The 20,123-nt window shown below is 50.4% G+C and overlaps 1 protein-coding gene across 1 annotated transcript in view; it reads right to left on the bottom strand.

Annotated features, from left to right (window-relative positions):
* Bcr (BCR, RhoGEF and GTPase activating protein) overlaps positions 1-20,123 on the bottom strand; it is a 118,746-nt gene that overhangs the window by 2,679 nt on the left and 95,944 nt on the right. Inside the window, exons 16-24 of the mRNA XM_013351189.2 lie at positions 19,616-19,690; positions 15,782-15,879; positions 13,426-13,557; positions 6,473-6,532; positions 5,197-5,306; positions 3,316-3,455; positions 1,897-2,031; positions 897-1,002; positions 406-568 (exon numbers count right to left, since the gene is read on the bottom strand). Coding sequence (XP_013206643.2) covers positions 406-568; positions 897-1,002; positions 1,897-2,031; positions 3,316-3,455; positions 5,197-5,306; positions 6,473-6,532; positions 13,426-13,557; positions 15,782-15,879; positions 19,616-19,690 — 1,019 coding nt within the window. The remainder of the gene's footprint in view (positions 1-405; positions 569-896; positions 1,003-1,896; positions 2,032-3,315; positions 3,456-5,196; positions 5,307-6,472; positions 6,533-13,425; positions 13,558-15,781; positions 15,880-19,615; positions 19,691-20,123) is intronic.

The following is a 20,123-nucleotide window of genomic DNA, read 5'->3' as shown; positions in this document are numbered from 1 at the left end:
CGGCAGAGAAGGGGAGGGCAGACAGGTAAGAGGGTGCACTGGGTTGGGGTTGGGGAGCTCACCTTGGCTCACCCAGCTCAGGGGCTAAGAGATCCTGTCAGTGACAACAGCCCCACACATCAAGACACCCCAGATTAGGAAGGTGTCCGACTACACATGATGAAGTCTTAAGACCTAGGCTATGTGCACTCCAAAGACCAGCAGGTGGGCTGGGTCTTGGGCCCTGCAAATCTAGTCAGGTGCAGAGGGAATCGAGGTAGCCAGGGTCCTTCATTCCTGGCCCTCTCAGGGGTAGGGGGTAGGCCTCTGCAGTAGAGCTGGGAATGACTAACAAGACCCAGGCCGGGGTAGGCTGAGACCACCTGTGTCAAGCTAGGGTAACACTGACTACAGTCTTTCCTCTACCTGGGACATGACCTCCAGGGACCAGCTGTCAGTCATGGTGATGGGCTGGTTGGGGTTCGCAGGAAGCTTGCTTTCCTTCTCAGAAGGTCGAAGCAGCGTGGGGCCAAAGACTGTGGCGAGGTTATGCAGGGACATCTTGTTCACTGGCTCCTTTTCAGCCACCCTGTGTAAGGCCAAAGCAGAGGATCCTGTTTCAACATCACCACACTCAGGGCAGAGGTAAGGATTCCACCCCAGGGTCCGAGAAGCCCAGGATCAAGAGAACTCAAGGCCAGTGGGCAGCTGGGACAGTTCTAGAGCCACACGATCTGGGAGTAAAGGACAAGTTTAAGTGCAATTCTGGCTGTTGACTTAATGTCACGGTGCAGAGGGACAGGGTGGCAAAGGCTCTGGCCCCTAGTATGGGAAACTACTGCAGACCTGGGAGGAGAAAAAGGCCCTTGGTGTCCCGTTTCCTGGGGTCTTGGGCTGCATGGGAGAACAGGCACTACCTTTTCAAGTGGTCCAGAAGGAAAAGGAAGGTCACTAGGTTGGCCTCTGGGAGGGACAGCAGCAAGTTGAGCATGCAGCTTTCTTTTGCAACAGGGTCTGAAAGAGCTGCAGAGAGAGGAAGCTTAGTTTCCAGGGTCATATAGCACAAGCCAGAGACCTCTCCTAAGCATGTCAGATGAGGTATCCAAAGCCTAGGAGGGAAGACACCATAAAGTTCAGACCCATCACTGTCTGGGTTCACACAGCTTAGATTAACCCCCACTGAGAAGGACCCTGTGGCGGCTGTTTATATGGCATGGGAGATACCCGGAAAGCCTTCTCTCATCTCAAAGGGTCAACAGCACCCTAGGCACCTGTTCAACAGGCATCCTGATGGCTGCTGCTTGTGCTCAGGGCCACTTTCTGCTGCTGTTAAGACCTACAGAGCCCAAACTCTGAAGGAAGCACACAGAGTCGGGATAAAGAGAACTGGGGGGTTGAAAGGCCCCTGCCCCAGTCCCTGGGAGTTTCCCTTTTTTCATGTGCATCCAAAGGGCACTTTCAGGCCTGACGGTCCAGGTCTTCTGGTGAACTGGCCCTACAGGCTGGGTCATCCTAAGGGCGAGGCAGGAGCTATGCTGGTCTATGCCAGTGGCCACTTTGAGTACCATCCTTCAGGTTGACTTGAACCTCTGCTTGTCTGGGCCAGGACCTGGGGTTCAAGTGTTAGGGGTTCCTTTTGGCCTGGCACGCCATCCATCCAATGCTGTAGCTATCAGGGTCCCACAGCTGGACACAATAGTGGAGACACTGATACCCTCTGGCCGTCCTGAGAGGAGAGGTAGCTACGGACAACCCACAGATGGCTTGGCTTTTGTCTCCTACACAGCCAGCTCTCTTAGGTCGGGTTCCAATATGGAAGAGTAGAGGGGAATGGTCCTGATTCCCTCTCCTAACAGTGGCAGTAGAGAGAAGAAGGAGGGGGATGCCTCCAGCAAGGCCGAGGCCAGCAATGCTCACCGATGCCCTCTGCGAAGTTGGGGTAGAACTCATCAGTGAAGAGGGGCTCGGGCAGCTCGCGGAAGTAAAGCTTCAGCGTGCCGGCAATGGCATTCACGTCCATCTCGCTCATCATCACGGATACATCCTTATTATCTGGAAAGAACATAGAAACGGAGCCTTTATGTGGGCTGGGTTTCTGCAACCCTGCCAGAGCTAATGTGACCACCACCATGTTGCCTAATGTAAGTGCCCAGCCCCTTTATGTAGTCTGTCCTCTTTCTCCTAAGTGTCTGTGTGATGGAGTCTGGGCAGAGTTGCTGGGAAAAAGAGTATCTCACACCTCTGCCCATGTCTTTGCTCTGTGCTGCGAAGGGCAGTCCAGCTGCAGAACCACCGAGGTGCAGAGCCAGGCAGGCCAGGGCAGGAGAAGGCAGAGCTCATGGAGCCTAGGTAGGAATCAGGCAACTCTGTTCCGTACCGAACAGCTGCTGGGTGGCAGCTTCTTTCGACAGGAAGGCCCTGGGGTTATTAAGGTCATTTCTGTGGTCTTATTAGGAGTTTTCTTTGGACTTAGGCAGCCACTGGTCCTGTGCACTGGACAGCAGGCCTGCTCTGGTTGACCAGAGAAGCTGAAGGTGCAGCAAGCTCATCAAAAGGTGCTTGATGGCCCAGATCAGGAAAGCGGTACAAAGACTCTGTAAGTACAAAGTCCTGTCAAGTCTTGCTTCTATTTTCTTGTTCTCTGGGGATGCTGGGTAAGGACCCTGTGCTGGTTGGTTTTCGTCAAGGTGAAACAAACCTAGATATACCTGGAAGAGGGAACCTCAACCGAGAAAATTCTTCCATAAGATTGGCCTGTAGGCTGGGCGGTGGTGGCCCATGTGTTTAATCCCAGTACTCGGGAGGCAAAGGCAGGTGGACCCCTGTGAGTCTGAGGCCAGCCTGGTCTATAGAGCGAGTGCCAGAATAGGCTCCAAAGCAACAGAGAAACGCTGTCTTGAAAAACAAAACAAAACAAAACAAAAAAAAACAAAAAAAACAAAAAAAAAAAGAAAAAAGGCCTGTAGGCTCTTCTTGAATTTGCAGCAATCCTTGTGTCTACCTTATGAATACTGGGATTATAGGTACTAATTATCAACCATCAATCAATCAATCAATCAATCAATCAATCAATCAATCATCTATCTATTTGACACAGGAAATCACGATGAGGCTAAAGCTAGCTTGGAACTCATGTAGTCCAGGCTGACAGTAGCTACTCCTGGCTTATCCTCCTGGATGTTAAAGCACAGGCTCATATTGCCGCATCCAGTTTCCGCCTTGTACTCTTCAATAATAAAACAGAAAGGAAGGAAAAGAGAGAGACTGATGTTCTAGGCCCCCTGGGAGTCTCAGTGTGGACACACCATCTGTTCCACACTGCTAGGCAATACTCACTGACATCGAAGGCCGCCTTCAGTGCCTGGATGTCTGTGGCCACTCCAGACACTCGGTAGATGCCCACCTCCTCCATGCCCCGGCGTTCGATCTCTTCCACACACTGGCGTACAATGTAGGGTACCTTGGACCTCTCTCTCCTGCAGGGGGAGAGGAAGGTGTGTTCAGTTCAAGGTCACACATGTAACCTTGGGCAAGTTTTCCTTCCTGCTGCGAGTTCTTAACTTTCTGAGAACCTGAAGCAGCCAATCATATTGTGAATTATATATAATGCTATGGGAAGGTCAGGAGGCTTTGCTATTTTCTTCCATGGTTCTGGAAGGGCACACATGCATAACTCATAGATGCTGGGAAAGTGCTCTGAGCTCATTTTCAACCTAGGAGTTTTCCTAGGCAACAATGCCCCAGTAAGTACAGCTCCTAGGCTGTGAATGGACCAAAAGCTTCCTGGAGTCCTAAAACACTCTCACCTCTAAGACAGGAATTGGGGCAGGGTATTGGTCCAGGCGCCTGCACACTGTGCAGTGAATCCCTTGAGGCTCCTTGAGAGCTAAGGTTTGCATAGGGTAAACACCGTGCATTTGTTGTGTGTTGGATAGTTTTAAGTCAAGTTGACACAAGCTGGAGTTATCTTAAAAGAGGGAACCTCAATTGACAAAATGCTTCCATAAGATCTGGCTTTAAGGCACTTTCTTAACTAACTGATTGATAGGGAGGGCCCAGCCCATTGTGGGTGTTTCCACTCCTGGGCTGCTGGTCCTGAGTTCTATAAGAAAGCAGGCTGAGGGGCTGGAGAGATGGCTCAGTGGTTAAGAACATTGCCTGCTCTTCCAAAGGTCCTGAGTTCAATTCCCAGCAACCACATGGTGGCTCACAACCATCTATAATGAGGTCTGGGGCCCTCTTCTGGCCTGCAGGCATACACACAGAATAAAATTAAAAAAAGAAAGAAAGCAGGCTGAGCAAGCCATGAAGAGCAAGCCAGTAAGCAGCACCCCTCCACTACCTCTGCATCAGCCCCTGCCTCCAGGTTCCTGCCCCGACTTCTTTCAGTGACGAACAGTGATATGGATACACTCTGTCCTCCTTAAGTTTCTTTGGTCATGGTGTTCATCTCAGCAATAGTGATCCTGGGACATGCTGCAAGTACCCAGGCACCTTGCCATTTTAAAGGCTTTCTCTTATGACAGCCTCTGGACCTCCTGGTACAGCTCTGGAAGGAGAACGCTTTGAAGCTAGAAACCACTGCGTGGAGACACGAACTTGGCTTCACTTGTAGCCGGACTCAGACACACACAACCAGGTCCCTTCCAAGCCCCAACCCCATAGTTACATGGGGGAAGAGAGGGGCGTGTCTTCTTCCCCGGAGTACACATCCTCATTTTCTGGAACAGCTTGGAATCTCTCAGAGGACAAGAGTGTGCTTGGACACATGTCAGTGCTGGACAATGAATGGCGCAGCCAATATTCCATCCTGGGGAAGTGGCTGAAGTCTGGGAGGAAGTGGCCTGTATCCCCAAGAATTGCCCTCAAACCAACAAACAGGCATCTCCTGGCAACAGGCTCATAACAAGAGGGCCGAGGTTCAAATTGTTCAACAGGAACTCGGGACTACAACCTATCCAAAGGGAGGGAAGCAAGTCCTGCATTTGGGCAGTTCCTGACCAGGAGGTGAGACATTCCTGAGCTGGTTTTGCAATAAACACAGGAGGTGGCTAAGCAAAGACTTGTAGTCTTCCCTGGGGCTACCCCTCTCTCCATAACCCCCCCTCCTCTAAAAGGCAGCCAGCAGGGCCAGGCACTAAGAGACCAGGTCTTTCCCTCAGACCTGCCTGCAGCATGCCTTCACAGACAAGCCCACATCACCCGTGAGCCACTCACTTCGTGACCACCGCAATCTTGACCCCGAAGACCCCAGTCTGTTTGCGGGAAGGCATTCTCTTCAAGCTGAACTCCCTACTCGTGAACTTGACGGAAAGTTTCACTTCGATCTGCAATAGAAAGAGAGGGCGTGGGTCTTTCACCCTCTGGACCTCTTGGGCTGAGCTCTCAGGGTCCCTGAAGGTCCTAGCCCAAGAAACCTTTTCACCCCCAGGGCAATAAGTCAAGGCCCCATAATGAGGTGTTGTAGTCAGTAAGAGTCTTTTTTTTTTTTTTTTTTAATGTGCATTGGTGTTTTGCCATGGGTATTGGACCCCTGGAACTGGAGTTTACGGACAGTTGTGAACTGCCATGTGGGTGCTGGGAATTGAACCTGGATCCTCTAGAAGAGCAATCAGTGCTCTTAACCCCTGAGCTGTCTCTCCAGCCCTGTTTCCCTTTAGTTTTTGAAGTAATAATTAAAAAAATAAATAAGTGGGGTTGGAGTGAGTAGCTCAGCGGTGGTGTGCAAACTTAGCATGCACAAGGTACAGCCTTCAATTCAAAGTATCAGAACAAAGCAAAAGAAAACAAAACAATCAAACCACCGCTACCCCTCAAAAAAGGATCCACAGCAAAAGCAACAGGTCAAGCATCTGCAGCTGGAAATCTAAACTGTTCCCAAACTGTAAAGTCCCTGAACTCCGTGATGCACGTGCAGAGTTCTGCACCCAACTGACCTCCCTGCTAATGAGTTAAGACACATAAGATTACCCCCCCCCACAGCTATGTGTGTAAGTTATATATAAAATAATAATAAATTTCATATTTATGTTTGGGCCTGTGTCCAAGACTGCTTATATGCCTGCAAATCATCAGAAAAAGGGGGTAAAATCTCTAAAACTGCTCTAGTCCCAATCTTTTTGGATCCATTTCCCTGAAGACAGCCAAAGACGACCGCAGTGGATCTGAAGTGTTCTGTGAGATGCGGTCCCAGGGCCCCTAATACAGATCTTTTCCTTCAGGATGGAACACGCAGGGTCTGGGTGGCAACCAGCCACCAGATACAGCGTTCCTTCCTGTGTACGGCGTGTCTGCTCTGGAGGTCTCTCCCCTTCTGCCGTGTACACAGCACTCCTGTGGGGTACCCCTTCCTCCCACCTACACGGCCTCCTCTGGAGCCTGTTCTCCAGCTAATATCTCAAGCTTACCCTTCTTCTGACTGTTCTGGATGGAACTGGGTCTGCTTTAACTTTCAGTGGGAGACAGACGCAAACAGAGCCCCGTGGGCACTTACCCCATTCATGTCGATGACAGTCCGTTGCCAGTCTCTGTCCTGTAGAGTTTGGGGGTCCAACTGAAACCAAGGATGAATGATTAGAAGAGGCCCTCAGGACTGCTTGGAGGCTCTGCCCAGCAGTGGCCACCCCTGCTGCTGTCCTATACTCTCCGATGGCGGCCAGAGAGGCGGACTGACCTGTTAGACAGTTCTTGAACCTCAGAGTGCCAGAGCTCACTGCCATGAGCCCTGCTCTCTACCCCTGCCACAGATGGAGCCTAAGTCCTTGTATTTGTCAGAGGGGCTTCCAGATCTGAATGCAGGGCAGTCTGGGATGAAAACTAATTTCAGTGGGGACTGTGGGAGGGCGGAGCATCAAGAGCATCAAGGCATAGAGCGGCACCCCAAAATCAGACGGAAGCCTCACTGTACCATCCTACTTTGACCTCTGCAGAACGCTGTCTGGCAGTCGGTCTATAGGACCCTACTGTATGTCACCTAATAAGCAGTCTTCATAACTGCCACGTGCCCCCCCATCTATGGCACTGCTTCCCCTGCCTGATGAGTACCCCTTAGCTATCACAGGGGGCTTCGGAGAGACCACTAGCTAGGCTACATAAACAACCGGAGGGCTTCTGAAAACACACCATGAACTGAGGATGGCTCTTGCTGGTGTGAACAAGAACATTGGATTTCGCCGGGCAGTAGTGGCACATGTCTTTAATCCCAGCACTCGGGAGGCAAAGGCAGGCGGATCTCTGTGAGTTCGAGGCCAGCCTGGTCTATAAGAGCTAGTTCCAAGACAGGCTCCAAAGCTACAGAGAAACCCTGTCTCAAAAATCAAAAACTAAAACAACAAACAAACGAACAAAAAGAGCCTTGGATTTTTATCTCTAGTACCCCAAAATTCAGAGATTAAAAAAGAACCACCACAGCTTCCCAGGCTCTTTCCGCAAAGAATTAACCTCTTTTCAGTGTGGGAATCTGTGGTGAGGACAAACTCCCGTTCTTGCCTCCTACTTCCTTGTAGGAATCCCAGGGCCCACCTCTCTTGGTTGCCCAAGGACAGCAGCGCCCCTTCCTTCTTCAGAAGCAAGTTGAGAAAGGCAAACCTTCCCTTTCCATCCCAGGACAGATAACGGGGACCCCCTCATCCCTAGAAACCCAGAATAGGCAAAGGTCATGAGTGATAGCATTCTTCTAAGACTGGGAAAGCAGAGGGGTAAGGAGAGCAGCCGCCTGAGCCATGGGTGCCTGGAACCCACCCTTCCCAGCCCACCTGGGACCCCAGGCCCTGACTGGCCCACCTTGCCCTTGCACACCAGACATCGGATGTGGGTCCACAGGGCAGTGCCTCGGGCACACAGCTGTTTTTCAGCAGAGGCTATCCGGCTGCGGCTTGCCCGGCTGGGGTAGAAAAACCGAATGAGACCCTGCATGGCGATGGGGGTCAGGCGGCAGGAGGCTTGAGGAGCTGAACAGCAGCACAGTGGCGAGCTCCTAGCCTCTGTCTCCTTTTGAACAGGCTCTCCCGGGGAAGCTCCACCCTACAGTGGGGCCAGCCAAGGTCCCAGCTTCCCATCATCCTCACATTCCACTTTTGTTTTTTGGTCAGTATATGGGAAAAACAGCTCCCGCTCCGGGGCCTATTGGTTACGGGAACTCCGACATGTCACAGTCTCCTCTTATGCCGGAGTCTCCTTTTTCGAGTGGGTGGTTTCCTGTGTCCAAATTTAGAGACACTGAGTAACGTGTGTTGTTGGTCAGTCCACTTCAGGCTGGTAGGGTCCTGTAAGAATGCTTCCAGGCCTGCTGACAGTTCTAAATCGCATATACTGCCGTCAACGGGACTGGGGCAGAGAGCATCCCCTGTAGACGAACTTCCAAGGACTTGCTGATCTAGACCCTGCCCACTCCTAAGCACCGAGGTCTACCGGTATCTAACTGCCCAGAGCTGCTGGTGTCAGGCTAGCCCGACACCAGGGCCCCATCTGTAACTTACGCTGGTGTCTAGACACTCGGTTCTCACAGCAGCCTCGAATAGGTGGATTTGCCTCAGAGAACAGAATGTGCTTAGCAGAGCAGAAACCATGTAAAGAATAACAGGATAAGGAGGGCTGGGCTATGTGGCAAACGGCAGTCCAGACTGGCGCACCTTCCCATGGGCTACCCCGCTAACGGGAGCCAAGGCTGGCACCCTTTCCCATGCCGTTACTTAAAGTTCCAGAGAAACAAACCAGCAAGAGACCAGGATTTGGAAAAACTGATGACCGAGGGGCACGGGCTATTAAACAGAAGCACAGGGAAAAGCTAAAGCCCTCAGGGCCGTTGGGGCTGGAAGGTGCCACAGTTCCACACAGCCACTGGGCAGCCAGCACGTGTGTGCTCATACAGTGGTCTCAGAAGGGCAACCTGTAACACCACTGTCTCACTGGGACTGGACGGGGAGGAACGCAGAAGGGCAGCTGTGGTCAGTGGATTTGGTGGACGGCTACCCAGGGGCCTGCCTAGAAAACTGCTTAGTACACACCAGGACAGGCTGGGGCATGCCTCAGTTTAACCAGGGCAGCACTGAATGGGACCTGCAACCTCCTCTGCCTATGGTTGGAAAGCAGTCATCCATACTGACTTATACCAATGCCAGGGGTCACAGTGGCACCAATCACAATAGCCTAATAATCAGAGAAAACAAAACTGTAGGCCATGGCAGAGTAATCTTATTTAGTTACTTATTAATAATATTAAGAAGCAGATAACCCTTAAAAACAACAGTCAGCTGGGTGGTAGTGGCACACAGCTTTAATCCCAGCACTGGGGAGGCAGAGGCAGCTGGATCCCTGTGAGTTCGAGGCCAGCCTGGTCTACAGAACGAGTTCCAGAACAGTCAAAGCTACACAGAGAAACCCTGTCTCGAAAAACCAAAATGGTCACGGAAGATTACCTCTGGCATGATTCTGTTGATATAAAATGTGCAGAATGAACAAACTGAAGACAAAAACTATTATGACCCAGAAGGCTCTGTGGGAACCTGAGTCATAACCCCAGCTGGACTCAGAAGGTTAAGAGAGATGGCATAAGAGGGGAACATGGGAAAAGACAAGATCCTATGACTCGATACGATGTTTTTCCCCAAGAAAGAACTCTTGTAATTCATCATCTATGGGAACTCATCAGCTTAGAAAGTCTGTGAGTGGAAACAAGGGAAGGGAAGAGGCAGGGAGAAATCTCTGATGGGTACAAGGCCTCAAGAGTCCTAGGCTTTTCTGAGTCTGACAGTTTCCTTTGAATGGTGGCTCTAGCTGAGGATGGTGCTCTCTGGATCCTGTCCCTGTCCTGACCACATCCTACCAGGCTACAGAATGGCATCCTCCCAGCACAGGCATCTCCACAAATCCTGGGCTACTGCTGGCCTTGGGGTGTAAAACTTGATGTCATTACCTTGGGAAGCCTCTCTCTGAAGATAGGACACCTAGTGTCCCTTCCTGTGAAGGTTTCTCTATGCCCTGATCTAGCCCCACCATCACTGCCACCTGAGCCAGTGTGACCTTGTCAGTAGGCTGGCCCTGGCTTGTGGTGCATCTGTAGTCTTGAGTCTCTCTACTCTGGATCACAAAGCTTGGGGGATAAATGGCTTCATGTTATGGCATTTTTTGGAGCCTGGCATATAGGTCCTGCCTCATGAGGGCAAAACAACAGGCTCTTGTGTATGATGGCCTCATTTGCTTGAATAATCCACAGAAGCTTGGGACCATCTTGAAATGGACTCTAGCCAAGGTCCTGTGTACATACTGTACGTGAGGTCTCACATTTTCCTTGCTGGGTGACTCTTTGAAGAGCTGGCACCATCCTGGTGACTGCGTCCCAGACCAGTGCCATCACACCCCTCCCTCTTTCTGACCTGTGGCTCTAATGTATCTAATTCAGAAAGAGGGAACCCTCTACTCTTTCTCTTGTGGAACTCTATCTTCAGGAAGAGCAGAAACCAAAGATTTCAAGACAGGGTTTTGCTGTAGCTTTGGAGCCTGTCTTAGAACTACCTCTTGTAGACCAGGCTGGCCTCGAACTCACAGAGGTTTGCCTGCCTCTGCCTCCTAAGTGCTGGGATTAAAGGCATGTGCCATCACTGCCTGACCAGGTTATGGTTCTCGAAGTAAGTGATAGATAACAACATTTATGGAGCAAAAAGCATTCTGAGGCAGGTTCTTAACCTCAGAAGAATCTGACACCTCCTGTCCTGGTATGTGCATAGACCATACCATGAGAGTCCCAGGTTCCATTCTGACCCTTGCCTTGGGCCCTGCTCTCCTCCCTGGGACTGGACTTCTCTTCCTGTCCTTCCTTGGACATCCATCATCTCAGTGCAAGGTCATATTATCTCAGGTCTCTCTACTCAGTGTCTGAGCCAAGGTTGCCATCCCTATCAACTCCCAGCAGCAGGAAACGGACAGCTTGGCATTCAACCCACACGGCACACATGGAAGACACTAATGCCAGTGGGGAAGCCTGGGCTAAGGGAGGCTAGCCTTAACAAGTCACAGGCGGCTCTCCTAGGTACACCTAACCCAGACAACAGCATCTGCAGGTGAGAAAAAGCCAGCAGGCAGAAGGATGGAGCCAGACTGAAGCATCACCATGTCACAGCTCCTCCTCCTGTTTCCTTCCTCCTGAGATCACACGAACAAGCCCTCGTTGCCAGGAGACAGGGCAGCCACTGTGTAGGCGGGTATGAGTCATCTAGACCCATACAAGCATTTGGGTTCCTTCCTGTTTAATGAGGTTCCAGAAGCCATTCATCTTAGGCCACAGCAGTGACCAGGGGGGGGCTGGTGCATCCAACTGTCTCCAATTCCTCTTCGCTAACCATGACGGTAACAAATAATAATAACAGAACCAAATGCCGACCAGGTCTGAGGGATATGTCACCGAGCCCCGATGTATCATGTCTCCCACTCTGGCCTAGACGTAAGGAAACAACAGCTGGAAGGGTGACGGGGTTATGACTCACTCGGGTCCCACAGAGCACGGCAGGCTGGGGAGCTGACAGAGATGAGATTAGCTTCTTTACCATACTAACTGGGCTCCCAGCTCTTTGTTCACCATGGCTTTATCCCTGGGTATGTTCAGAAACCCAGTTTGAGTGAGGATCCTGTTAAGTCAGTATTATTAGAAACCTCTATGCTGAGATCTCACACACACACACACACACACACACACACACACACACACACACACACTTAGGGGTGCATAAATTTGGGGGTGCTTTATTTTGTGTGTGTACGTACATATGTTTGTGGAGGCCAGAGGCCAACCTCAGGTGTTGTTCCTCAGGTGCTACCCACCTTGTTTTTATTGAGGTAAGGACAGGCCGGCCAGCGAGGTCCAGGGAATCTGTCTGTCTCCATTTCCCAGTGCTGGGATTAGAAGGGAGTCATCACACTGGGCTTTTATCCCTGTCCCCTCTTTTTTACACATGGATGCTGGCGATAACACTCAAGCCTCCATATCAACTATCTCGCCCTCATACTAGCTTTTTTTGTTTGTTTGTTGTGTCTCATAAAGCCCAGACTGGCCTCTCACAATTCACCACGTGGCCGTGACTGGTCCTGGAATCATGGATTTCCTGCCTCCATCTCCAAAGTGCTGGGATTACAGATGTGCACCGCCACCTTGGATATCTGGTTGGGTTCTTTATCTCCTATCTTCCTCCAGGTGATGTCTTCTGACCTGACCTTCCTTCAGAAAAAACCCTAGTAGGCTGGTCTAGCCAGGATCCTCCGTACACACGGCATTTCCCGTTAGTAATCGTCTATCCACTGACCCTCACTGTTCCTTGGCTGTGAATGCCCACTTGTCTGCGCTGTATCTGGAGCTGAGCCCTGTTCTATATAAAGGTATCTCTTCCCTCTTGGAAGCATCCTGAACATAGCTGCCTCTGCTGCCTTCACTGCTCTTAGCTCTGGAAATTTCTCTTCTCTTCACTAGGCTGGTTGCAGGGCACTCAAGACTGCTCCCCTCCCCCCCAAAGCAAATGCATCAAGAAACATTTTGTTTATATGGCAGCATCACAGCAAGGGGGTGCCAAAGAAGCTTGGTTTGATACAGCAGCTCTGCTCTCTTCCTACCGAGACCCCTAGTTTTCCAGTGGTGGTACTCAGAGGTCCTGGTTCAAATCCAGCCATTCCCAAGATTCCAGAGGTTCAAGACGACTAGTGGGGCCTGAATTTCTCTTTACTGTACTTGATGAAACCATGAAGGATCCTTGGGATCACCCCTGAGTGAGGCTGGGTAACAGGAGCTTCAAGAGGGTACCAGGGTCTGGGATATGCACAAAGAAAGCCTGGGTTGTGGGCAGATACCAAGAGGGAGAAGGGAACTGGAGCCCCAACAAGTTCCAGACAGTACTGCTCATCAGAGGGCCGGAAATAGTTGGGAAGGTGTCTCCTTGAACGTCAAATGAGCATTCTTCAAGATTTGCTGCAGCTGGGTGTAGCGCACACCCAATTCCATCCACTGAAAAGTCTGAGACAGTTGGCCTGTAGGTGAGTTCAGGCCTGCCTACGCAAGTCAGTAGGACTCTGCCTCTGACTAACACAAGGGAGGGACAGGGTTGTAGAACAGTGGTAGAACACTTGCTTAGCATACGCAAGGTCCTGGGTTCACTCCCTTCTAAGAAAAGATCTGCTGTAAGCACCATGAGAAAGCATGGGCTGCAATCCGAATGAACACGGGCTTTCTAAGTGCTTGTGGGCTGCTAGAACCATCAGAGAAGTTATGGCTTCAGCTGCAAGAACAAGTCTGACAGAAAATCTTTGGGGAACAAGACAGTGTGATATAACAGACAGAGAGAAAAGAAGGAAGGACCCATGACTGGGCTCGCTATCCTCCATCCCAGGAGTTAGGCCGTTTTAGCAGCCTCACGTGGAAAAGGCCATGGAGCATCCCATCCAGGGGTGGGAGTGGGGTGGGCTCACCTGGAGCTGACCTTTCCCCATGAGCTTGTCTGTGCTCTCGCCATCCTCCTTGGTGATCTTCATCTTGTTGTAACACTTTTCATAGCACAGTATCCGCAGGGTCTGGGAGCCTTCCAGCTCTATCTCGAACTCCTGTGGTTCCCCAAAAGAAAGAAAGTTATCCACGAACAAGCAGGTCCAACCAAGAATGTGGCAGGTTCAACATCATGTCTGAACCACGGTTTAACAAGAATGGTACCCCTGCTGCCCCAGAAGGACCCAGACCTTACATAACTCTCCTCCCTTGGTCCTGGGATCCTTGTGAGCATTCCTGTGGACAATGCTGTCACTACACTGTGGGTCTCTGATTGGAAGTTTCTGGAAGCCTTTGTTTCTTTGTTTTTTCAAGACAGAGTTTCTCTGTACCTTTGGAGCCTGTCCTGGAACTAGCTTTTGTCGACCAGGCTAGCCTTAAACTTATAGAGATATGCCTGCTTCTGCCTTCCAAGTGCTGGGATTAAAGGCATACGCCACCACCACCCAGTTTCTAAAAGCCTTTTAAAACCTAACTCAAACTGGGCACAATGGCATCTGTCTCCAAAGAGTGGTCTCAATACCAGCGGCATCAGAATCTCGGGGTGATTGTTAGAGACAGGGTTTGATAACTTTGGGTGGTAACGGCCTGTGAAGTGAGTTCATTTTCAAGGCCGTGAAGCTGTTCTGGGTAGTGCTAGAGTGGCGCTACATATCGTCATTTATCTGTGAAAACCCACAGCATGTACATCTACCGCTAACTGTAGCCTTTGGGCGATGATGGGTGTGCGGTGCAGGTAGATTACATTGTATAAGACTGAAATAGCGGGGAGTCTATGGGAATTTCTGCCCTTCCTCTTAATTCTGCTGTCACACTAAGACAGAAGAATAAAACCGAAGCTAGGGGTACAATTCAGTGTTCAGCAAGTGCAAGTTCTGGCTTCCGTACATTCTCTTTAAAAACCCATAATCCATGGAAGGGCCAGAGGGCTTTGCAATGGTCCTCTGCGCTTTGCCACTTAACGTGGAGTTAACTTGCTCCTCTACCAACCTTCAGAGTCTCTAGGGAATTCTGCATTTTCCATCCATTCTTATGCACGCATGGCTCTAGCTGGGCATGCATGACTCTAGATGGGTATAGCAGCTATTTTTGGGAAGTTGTATTAGGAGTATGTGAATTCCCTCTATGACCTGCAGGTACACATCAGGTGACCTAGACTCCCCATTATGCCTACCTAGGCCTTTTGCAACCTACCTAGAATCCATCTTTGTTGCCTCTGTGGGGTATCACAATCCCCCAGTTCCCTTATTTTCTGAAAGCCATTTACAATGGGTCTCATGTGGCTTTTTTTTTTTTTTTTAAAGATGGAGCTGGCCTGATAATCACTATGTGCCCAGGCTAGTCTTGAAAGCCAGGCAATTCTCCTGCTTCTACCTCCTATGTACTGGGACTGCAAGAAATGTATCACCAAGCAAGCCTCATGTGGTTTTATTCTGCCACTATCATAGATTATATTTGGCCTTTTTGTCCTGAGAAGTTGAGGTAACTACTGGGCTCCTTGTGTCCTTGTCCTACTTAGACAACATGTATAATGGACAGACGATGAGGGGACGCAATGAAGCAAGACCAGGGATCTGGTCACACGGTTACACTGTTAGCCACATGACCAAGGTAGATGAGACCAAGCTGCCTGGTATTTTATGGTTTACTCCTTGGTGCGCAAGGGGTGGGAGGCAGCTCTGTAGCTTGGCTATTCCACCTGTGCCAACTAAATCAAGGCTGTTTAGGGTCACGGCAACTGCGGAGACCAGAGAGGGTAACTCAGAGTCTGACAACTTCATGCTTCTGTGCGATCATGCCACGCCAAAGGCCCACAGTTGGGGATTTCAGCCAACAGACTACGCCAAGCTAGTACCTCAAGACAAGCACACGGGACCCTTGAAAACAGAACAGGGAGGCTCAGGGAGCCAGGCCCACAACCTTGGCAAGCAGGGCCTAAGAACTCCGGAAGCCAGAATAGTCCCAGGAGTTCATTTCAGTTTCGGAGGAAAAAGGCAAGCCAGAAACCTAACAACTATACAATAGGCTATAGCAGGATTCAAAAGCCTTTTAAAGCATTCTTTCCGAAATGCTTCTCTGGAGAAATGGGTTATTCCTCTCCTGGGCGTGGGTGGGTAAGAGTCTCAGGAACACAGAGATAAAATCTCTTGGCTGTGTCATACAGCCCCCCCCCCAACCTCTAGGAGATTCCAGGAATGCTGGCAACCACATGGGGGAAGCCCTCGGGAAGCCCCCAGAGATTAAGATCTGTGGAAAACATCCTGGTGGGGGCCGGCTCCTCACCTCGTTCCAGTTTGGCTCAGTGGTGTCCCTGTAGACGCGGGTCTTCGCTTTGTTCACAAAATACCCGAAGGAGTCCACCTCCAGGGTGCAGTATAGATCTGGGAGAAAGGGACAGGGTGAGGGTGACGGGTCTTCTGTATTGCTAGCTTGTGTCAGAGCAGGTATCATTACAACATCAGGGGGAAAATGACCTTTCCTTCTTAAGGTAACCCAAACGGTGGCTGACACAAACACTGGCCCCTCAGGCAATACCCCTGGGCCAGCCAGAGGTGTTGGGACACAGAACTTCTCAAAACACCCACTTCCACAGCACTCGGCAATAGTCTGCTAAAGCCCCTGCTGGGACGGGGACCTATGCTGGGTGTGCAGGGGGAAAGGCGGATGTGGGTGGCCTTGGAAGCCAGGGTGGGTTGAGCGTTGCATTGTGGAGAGACCACAGCAGATGTCTCCTACCCTGGGAGTAACAAAGGGTGGAAACGGGAGCCTAGGGGGAGCTCCGAGGATCTGAGCAGACCCTGACAGGAACTTCGCGAAACACAGAGCTAGAGCAAGGGAAGTTTCACACCAGTGCAGGGCTGAGAAAGATGAGAAGCAGGGGTACTTGTTGGACCAAGTGTAAGTGGTAAATGACAGGAAGGGGTCCTGCATTTTAGGGGAGTCCTCGATGAGGAGTAAGGGAGGCCTGGCAGTGGGGATCGGGAAGGCCACGTCAAAGACCTACATGCATATGGACCAAGATGATGCTGCAATGAATAATGACATCTGACTGACAGGGCAAGGGGACAGTACGGTGGAACAGGACAGCGATCAGTGAGTCGAGTGTCAAGAGTCCAGATGAATACAGATTAAGACACTGATGGAGAACGGCCCTGGACTGATGGCAAGGAGTCTCACAGTGGAACAGAGGCTGCAAGTGATACCTTTGGCTTGGGAATCTGAAGTTTAAAGAGTAAAATATCAGATATAAATGAACACAGTTGGTCAGGAGAGAGAGGCCAAGAGTTAGAAAGGCAGCTCGGGCATCGTTGGTCTGTTACTTGATGAGTCTTGAGGGTAGGCCTGGCAAGAGGGCGGGGGGAGATGCTCATGGAACAAACATATGGCGAATCTTTGCAAACAGACTGCTGTGAGAGATTATCTATACTAGGTTAATTAAGATGTAAAGACCCAGCCTGCAGGTGGGTGGTACCATTCCACAGGCTGGCGAAGAAGAAAGAGAAGCAAGCTAGCTTAAGTATCCCTCACCCCCCCACTGACTGGGTGCCATGTGATTAGACTAGGTGCCTTCTGCCTCCATGACTTCCCCACCATGATGGATGGTACCCTGGAACCAGAATTAGCCCTTTCTCCTTAAGCTGCCTCTATTGGGATATTTGTCACAACAACAACAACACGAGAGAGAGAGAGAGAGAGGGGCGGGGGGAGAGACAGGGACTTGGTACCACAAGCAGGGTGTTGCTGTGGTAAGTAGGACTGTGGTTCCAGCACTTTGGAATTGGTTTGTTGGAGGAACGTGGAGTGCCTGGAACTCTGGGTTAGAAATGCCCTCGGATGCCATGAGCAGAGTTGAAGGAACTAGTCTGGTGTGAGTTTGGAGGACCAGAAGACCGAGAGACATTGGGATGGTGGAGGCCACCTCAGCAGGCTTCAGAGGTCATTCTGGCAAATAATCGGGCCTCATTTTGCCCATCTCCTGAGAACTTGAGTGAGGCTGAATTTTAAAAATAATGGCCTAATTTGCTTCGTGGAAGAAGTTTCAAGGAAAGATGACATCCAGGCTGTGGCGCGGCTATTGCCCACGGTTCCTACCCAGACGTAAACCACGAGCAGTTTGTTAAGGAAGGGAACTTAAACAAGTTGATCGCTGCAGCCAACACCCACGGGGACCATGCAGCAGTGATTGTTAAAGACAAACCTGTGCTTTCAACTGGGACAGAATGAAAGGCGCCCTGAGGTCAAGACCCCAACCCCCAAAATCTCCAGTGTGAAGATACAAATTCATTTGAAAGGAGAAAGTCTGAACCGAGGATGCAGTTGAAGGGTTCCCTGATCCTGCAAAGTCACTGGCTGGGGAAGTGTTTCCCCAGGTCAGCTCAGGGAAGCTGGGACAGATGCAGTGCAGCGGTCCAGACTCCAGGCAACCTGGTAATACTGTCCCCATGGCATTACTGATTTTATAGACATGAAAGATATTAAGATTGAGAAGGTCACGGAATCTTGCACAGCGGTTCCAGAGAACAACTTGGGCCAGACAATGTATAAGAGAGGTGGAGTCTCTTCGAGGAGGCCTCAAGAGGCCACCGGGTGAAGCTGTACAGGTAAAGGTTAAGTTGCAATGGAGACCCAGCAGGGTGAAGATGTCAGGACCATGGATAGCCACCAAGGAAAACTGTAGCTATGGAGAATTTACATCAAAAGAGAAGGGCTGCAGGTGGCAGAGCTGGGCAGAGAGGCTACCCAATCCTCTCGAGTTCAGAGAGGTCTATCATGAGTCCAAGATGCTGGACACAAAACTGCAGGCTTTAGTGTTTGCTCTGCTGAAGTTTGCTTTATCCCTATCTTTCCTTGATAGCTCCCATTTAGGCCTTTGGCTATGAGAATGTTTATTCTGTGCCATTTTATGTCGGAAACATGTAACTTGTTTTTGTTTTATAGGAGTTCAGATAAGATGAGACTTGAGGCTTTTAAGCAGGGTTGACATTTTAAAAAAACTATGGGGATTTTTTGAACTAGGACTTAATGCATTTTACATCTGAGATAGACAGAGCCCCATTCATGCCAGTGAGGAGATCTACCGCTGAGCTACACTTCCAGCCCGAGTGCGCATCTTTCCGACGATCACCGACTCAGGGTGTATGAACAAATATCTCAAAGTGGTTTTAAGTCTCATTTTTCTAATATGACAAGCATTTTTTCCCATGTACTTACTAGCTATGTACTATTCCTTTGGTGAGGTGTTTTCTATTCAAATCTTTTTCATGTCAAAAAAAATTAGCATTGTTGTTTTTGTGCGCATGTACACACACAAGTGAGCGTGTATGCATGCGTGTGTTGTGTATGTGTATGCATGACGTGTGTGAGCAGATGTCTTTGTGTGCTCACAGTGCATGTGGGGAAGGCAGAGGACAGCTTCTAGGAGGTTCTCTCCTTTCATCGTGGGCTCCAGGTGCTGAACTTAGGTGGCCAGACTTGCACGGGAGGCTCTTCCACCCACTGAGCCATCTCACCAGCCCACGGCTCGTTTAAAAACAAAATGTTTGAAACTGCATCTTCCTAGTGCTCAGTTTTAAGAGTTTCTTGTATATTCTAGATGCAAGTCCTTTATTGGATCCATTCCAGAACTTGTTGAGGCTTCCTGTTCTGCAGCAGTGTGGAAAGGGTCAAAACTCTATTGCTCTTCAGTACCACGGGCCTGAGGGCTGGGAGGACCTACCTAGGTGAGGAGATGGGAAGATGTAGTGTGGCCGCCCTTAGACAGCCAGAGCAGCTCACTGGGAGAGAAAGGGTGGTCTCGAACCAGCTAAATCTGCTCTGCTGCCGGGCTTGGGGGACCGCCGCCTACAGTTCCCTGAATTGGACCTTAGGCTCCCTGGCATCTTGCTGCCATCAGGCTTCGGGCTCAAATTCCAGACCCGGTAATTAAAAGACCTGCCAGCAGGTGGCAGCTCATCTGTATGCGTTCTCCGTTCTCTGAGACGAGAAAACAATCCCATCCCCAGCAGGTTTCATCCAGCAGGGTCCCACACGGAACAGCGCACCTCTGGTGGACCCGGAACAGCGTTCCTAGGAAAGTTTACTTACAGGGTCCACCACCTCCCTCCCTAAGCCACTTACTTGAACTCTGCTTAAACCCGGTGGCTGAGTGGACGATGACATTCAGGAAGCCGTAGAGCCCAGGAGACTCATCATCTGCATGAGAGACCACAGAGGTCAACTTTCTGCCTTCCCAGCACGGGAGGGTAAGGTGACTGGTTGGTCCAGCAGGGGGAGGTAGTATCACAGACAGTGGGTACCCACTATGGATGCTGCATTTAGTATCTTAGGATCTAGCTGGGTTCAAAACGCAGGCAAACTGGTGACCAAAACAAAGTTCCAAAGACAGGAGAGGGGGTTGGGGTGAGATGGGTATGAGCGGAGCACATGTGCTTGAATACACGCCTGTGTGTGTTAACTGAGTTCGTATGCACACGGACAGCACCGAACACAAAACTTGCCATGGTTTCAGTGCTACTCAGGGTTCACACCCACTGTACTAACAGTCTGGCCAGCTGTCACAAACCTTATGGCTAGGGACAAAGCCCATGGTCAGTTTTTACAACTGTCCGGCAGTGGCTTCAAGGGG

This window comes from Microtus ochrogaster, linkage group LG2 (genome assembly GCF_000317375.1).
Source record: "Microtus ochrogaster isolate Prairie Vole_2 linkage group LG2, MicOch1.0, whole genome shotgun sequence".
Taxonomy (NCBI): Eukaryota; Metazoa; Chordata; class Mammalia; order Rodentia; family Cricetidae; genus Microtus; species Microtus ochrogaster.
The sequence above is the reverse complement of the archived record's forward strand: the minus strand, read 5'-3'. Positions and strand labels throughout refer to the sequence as shown.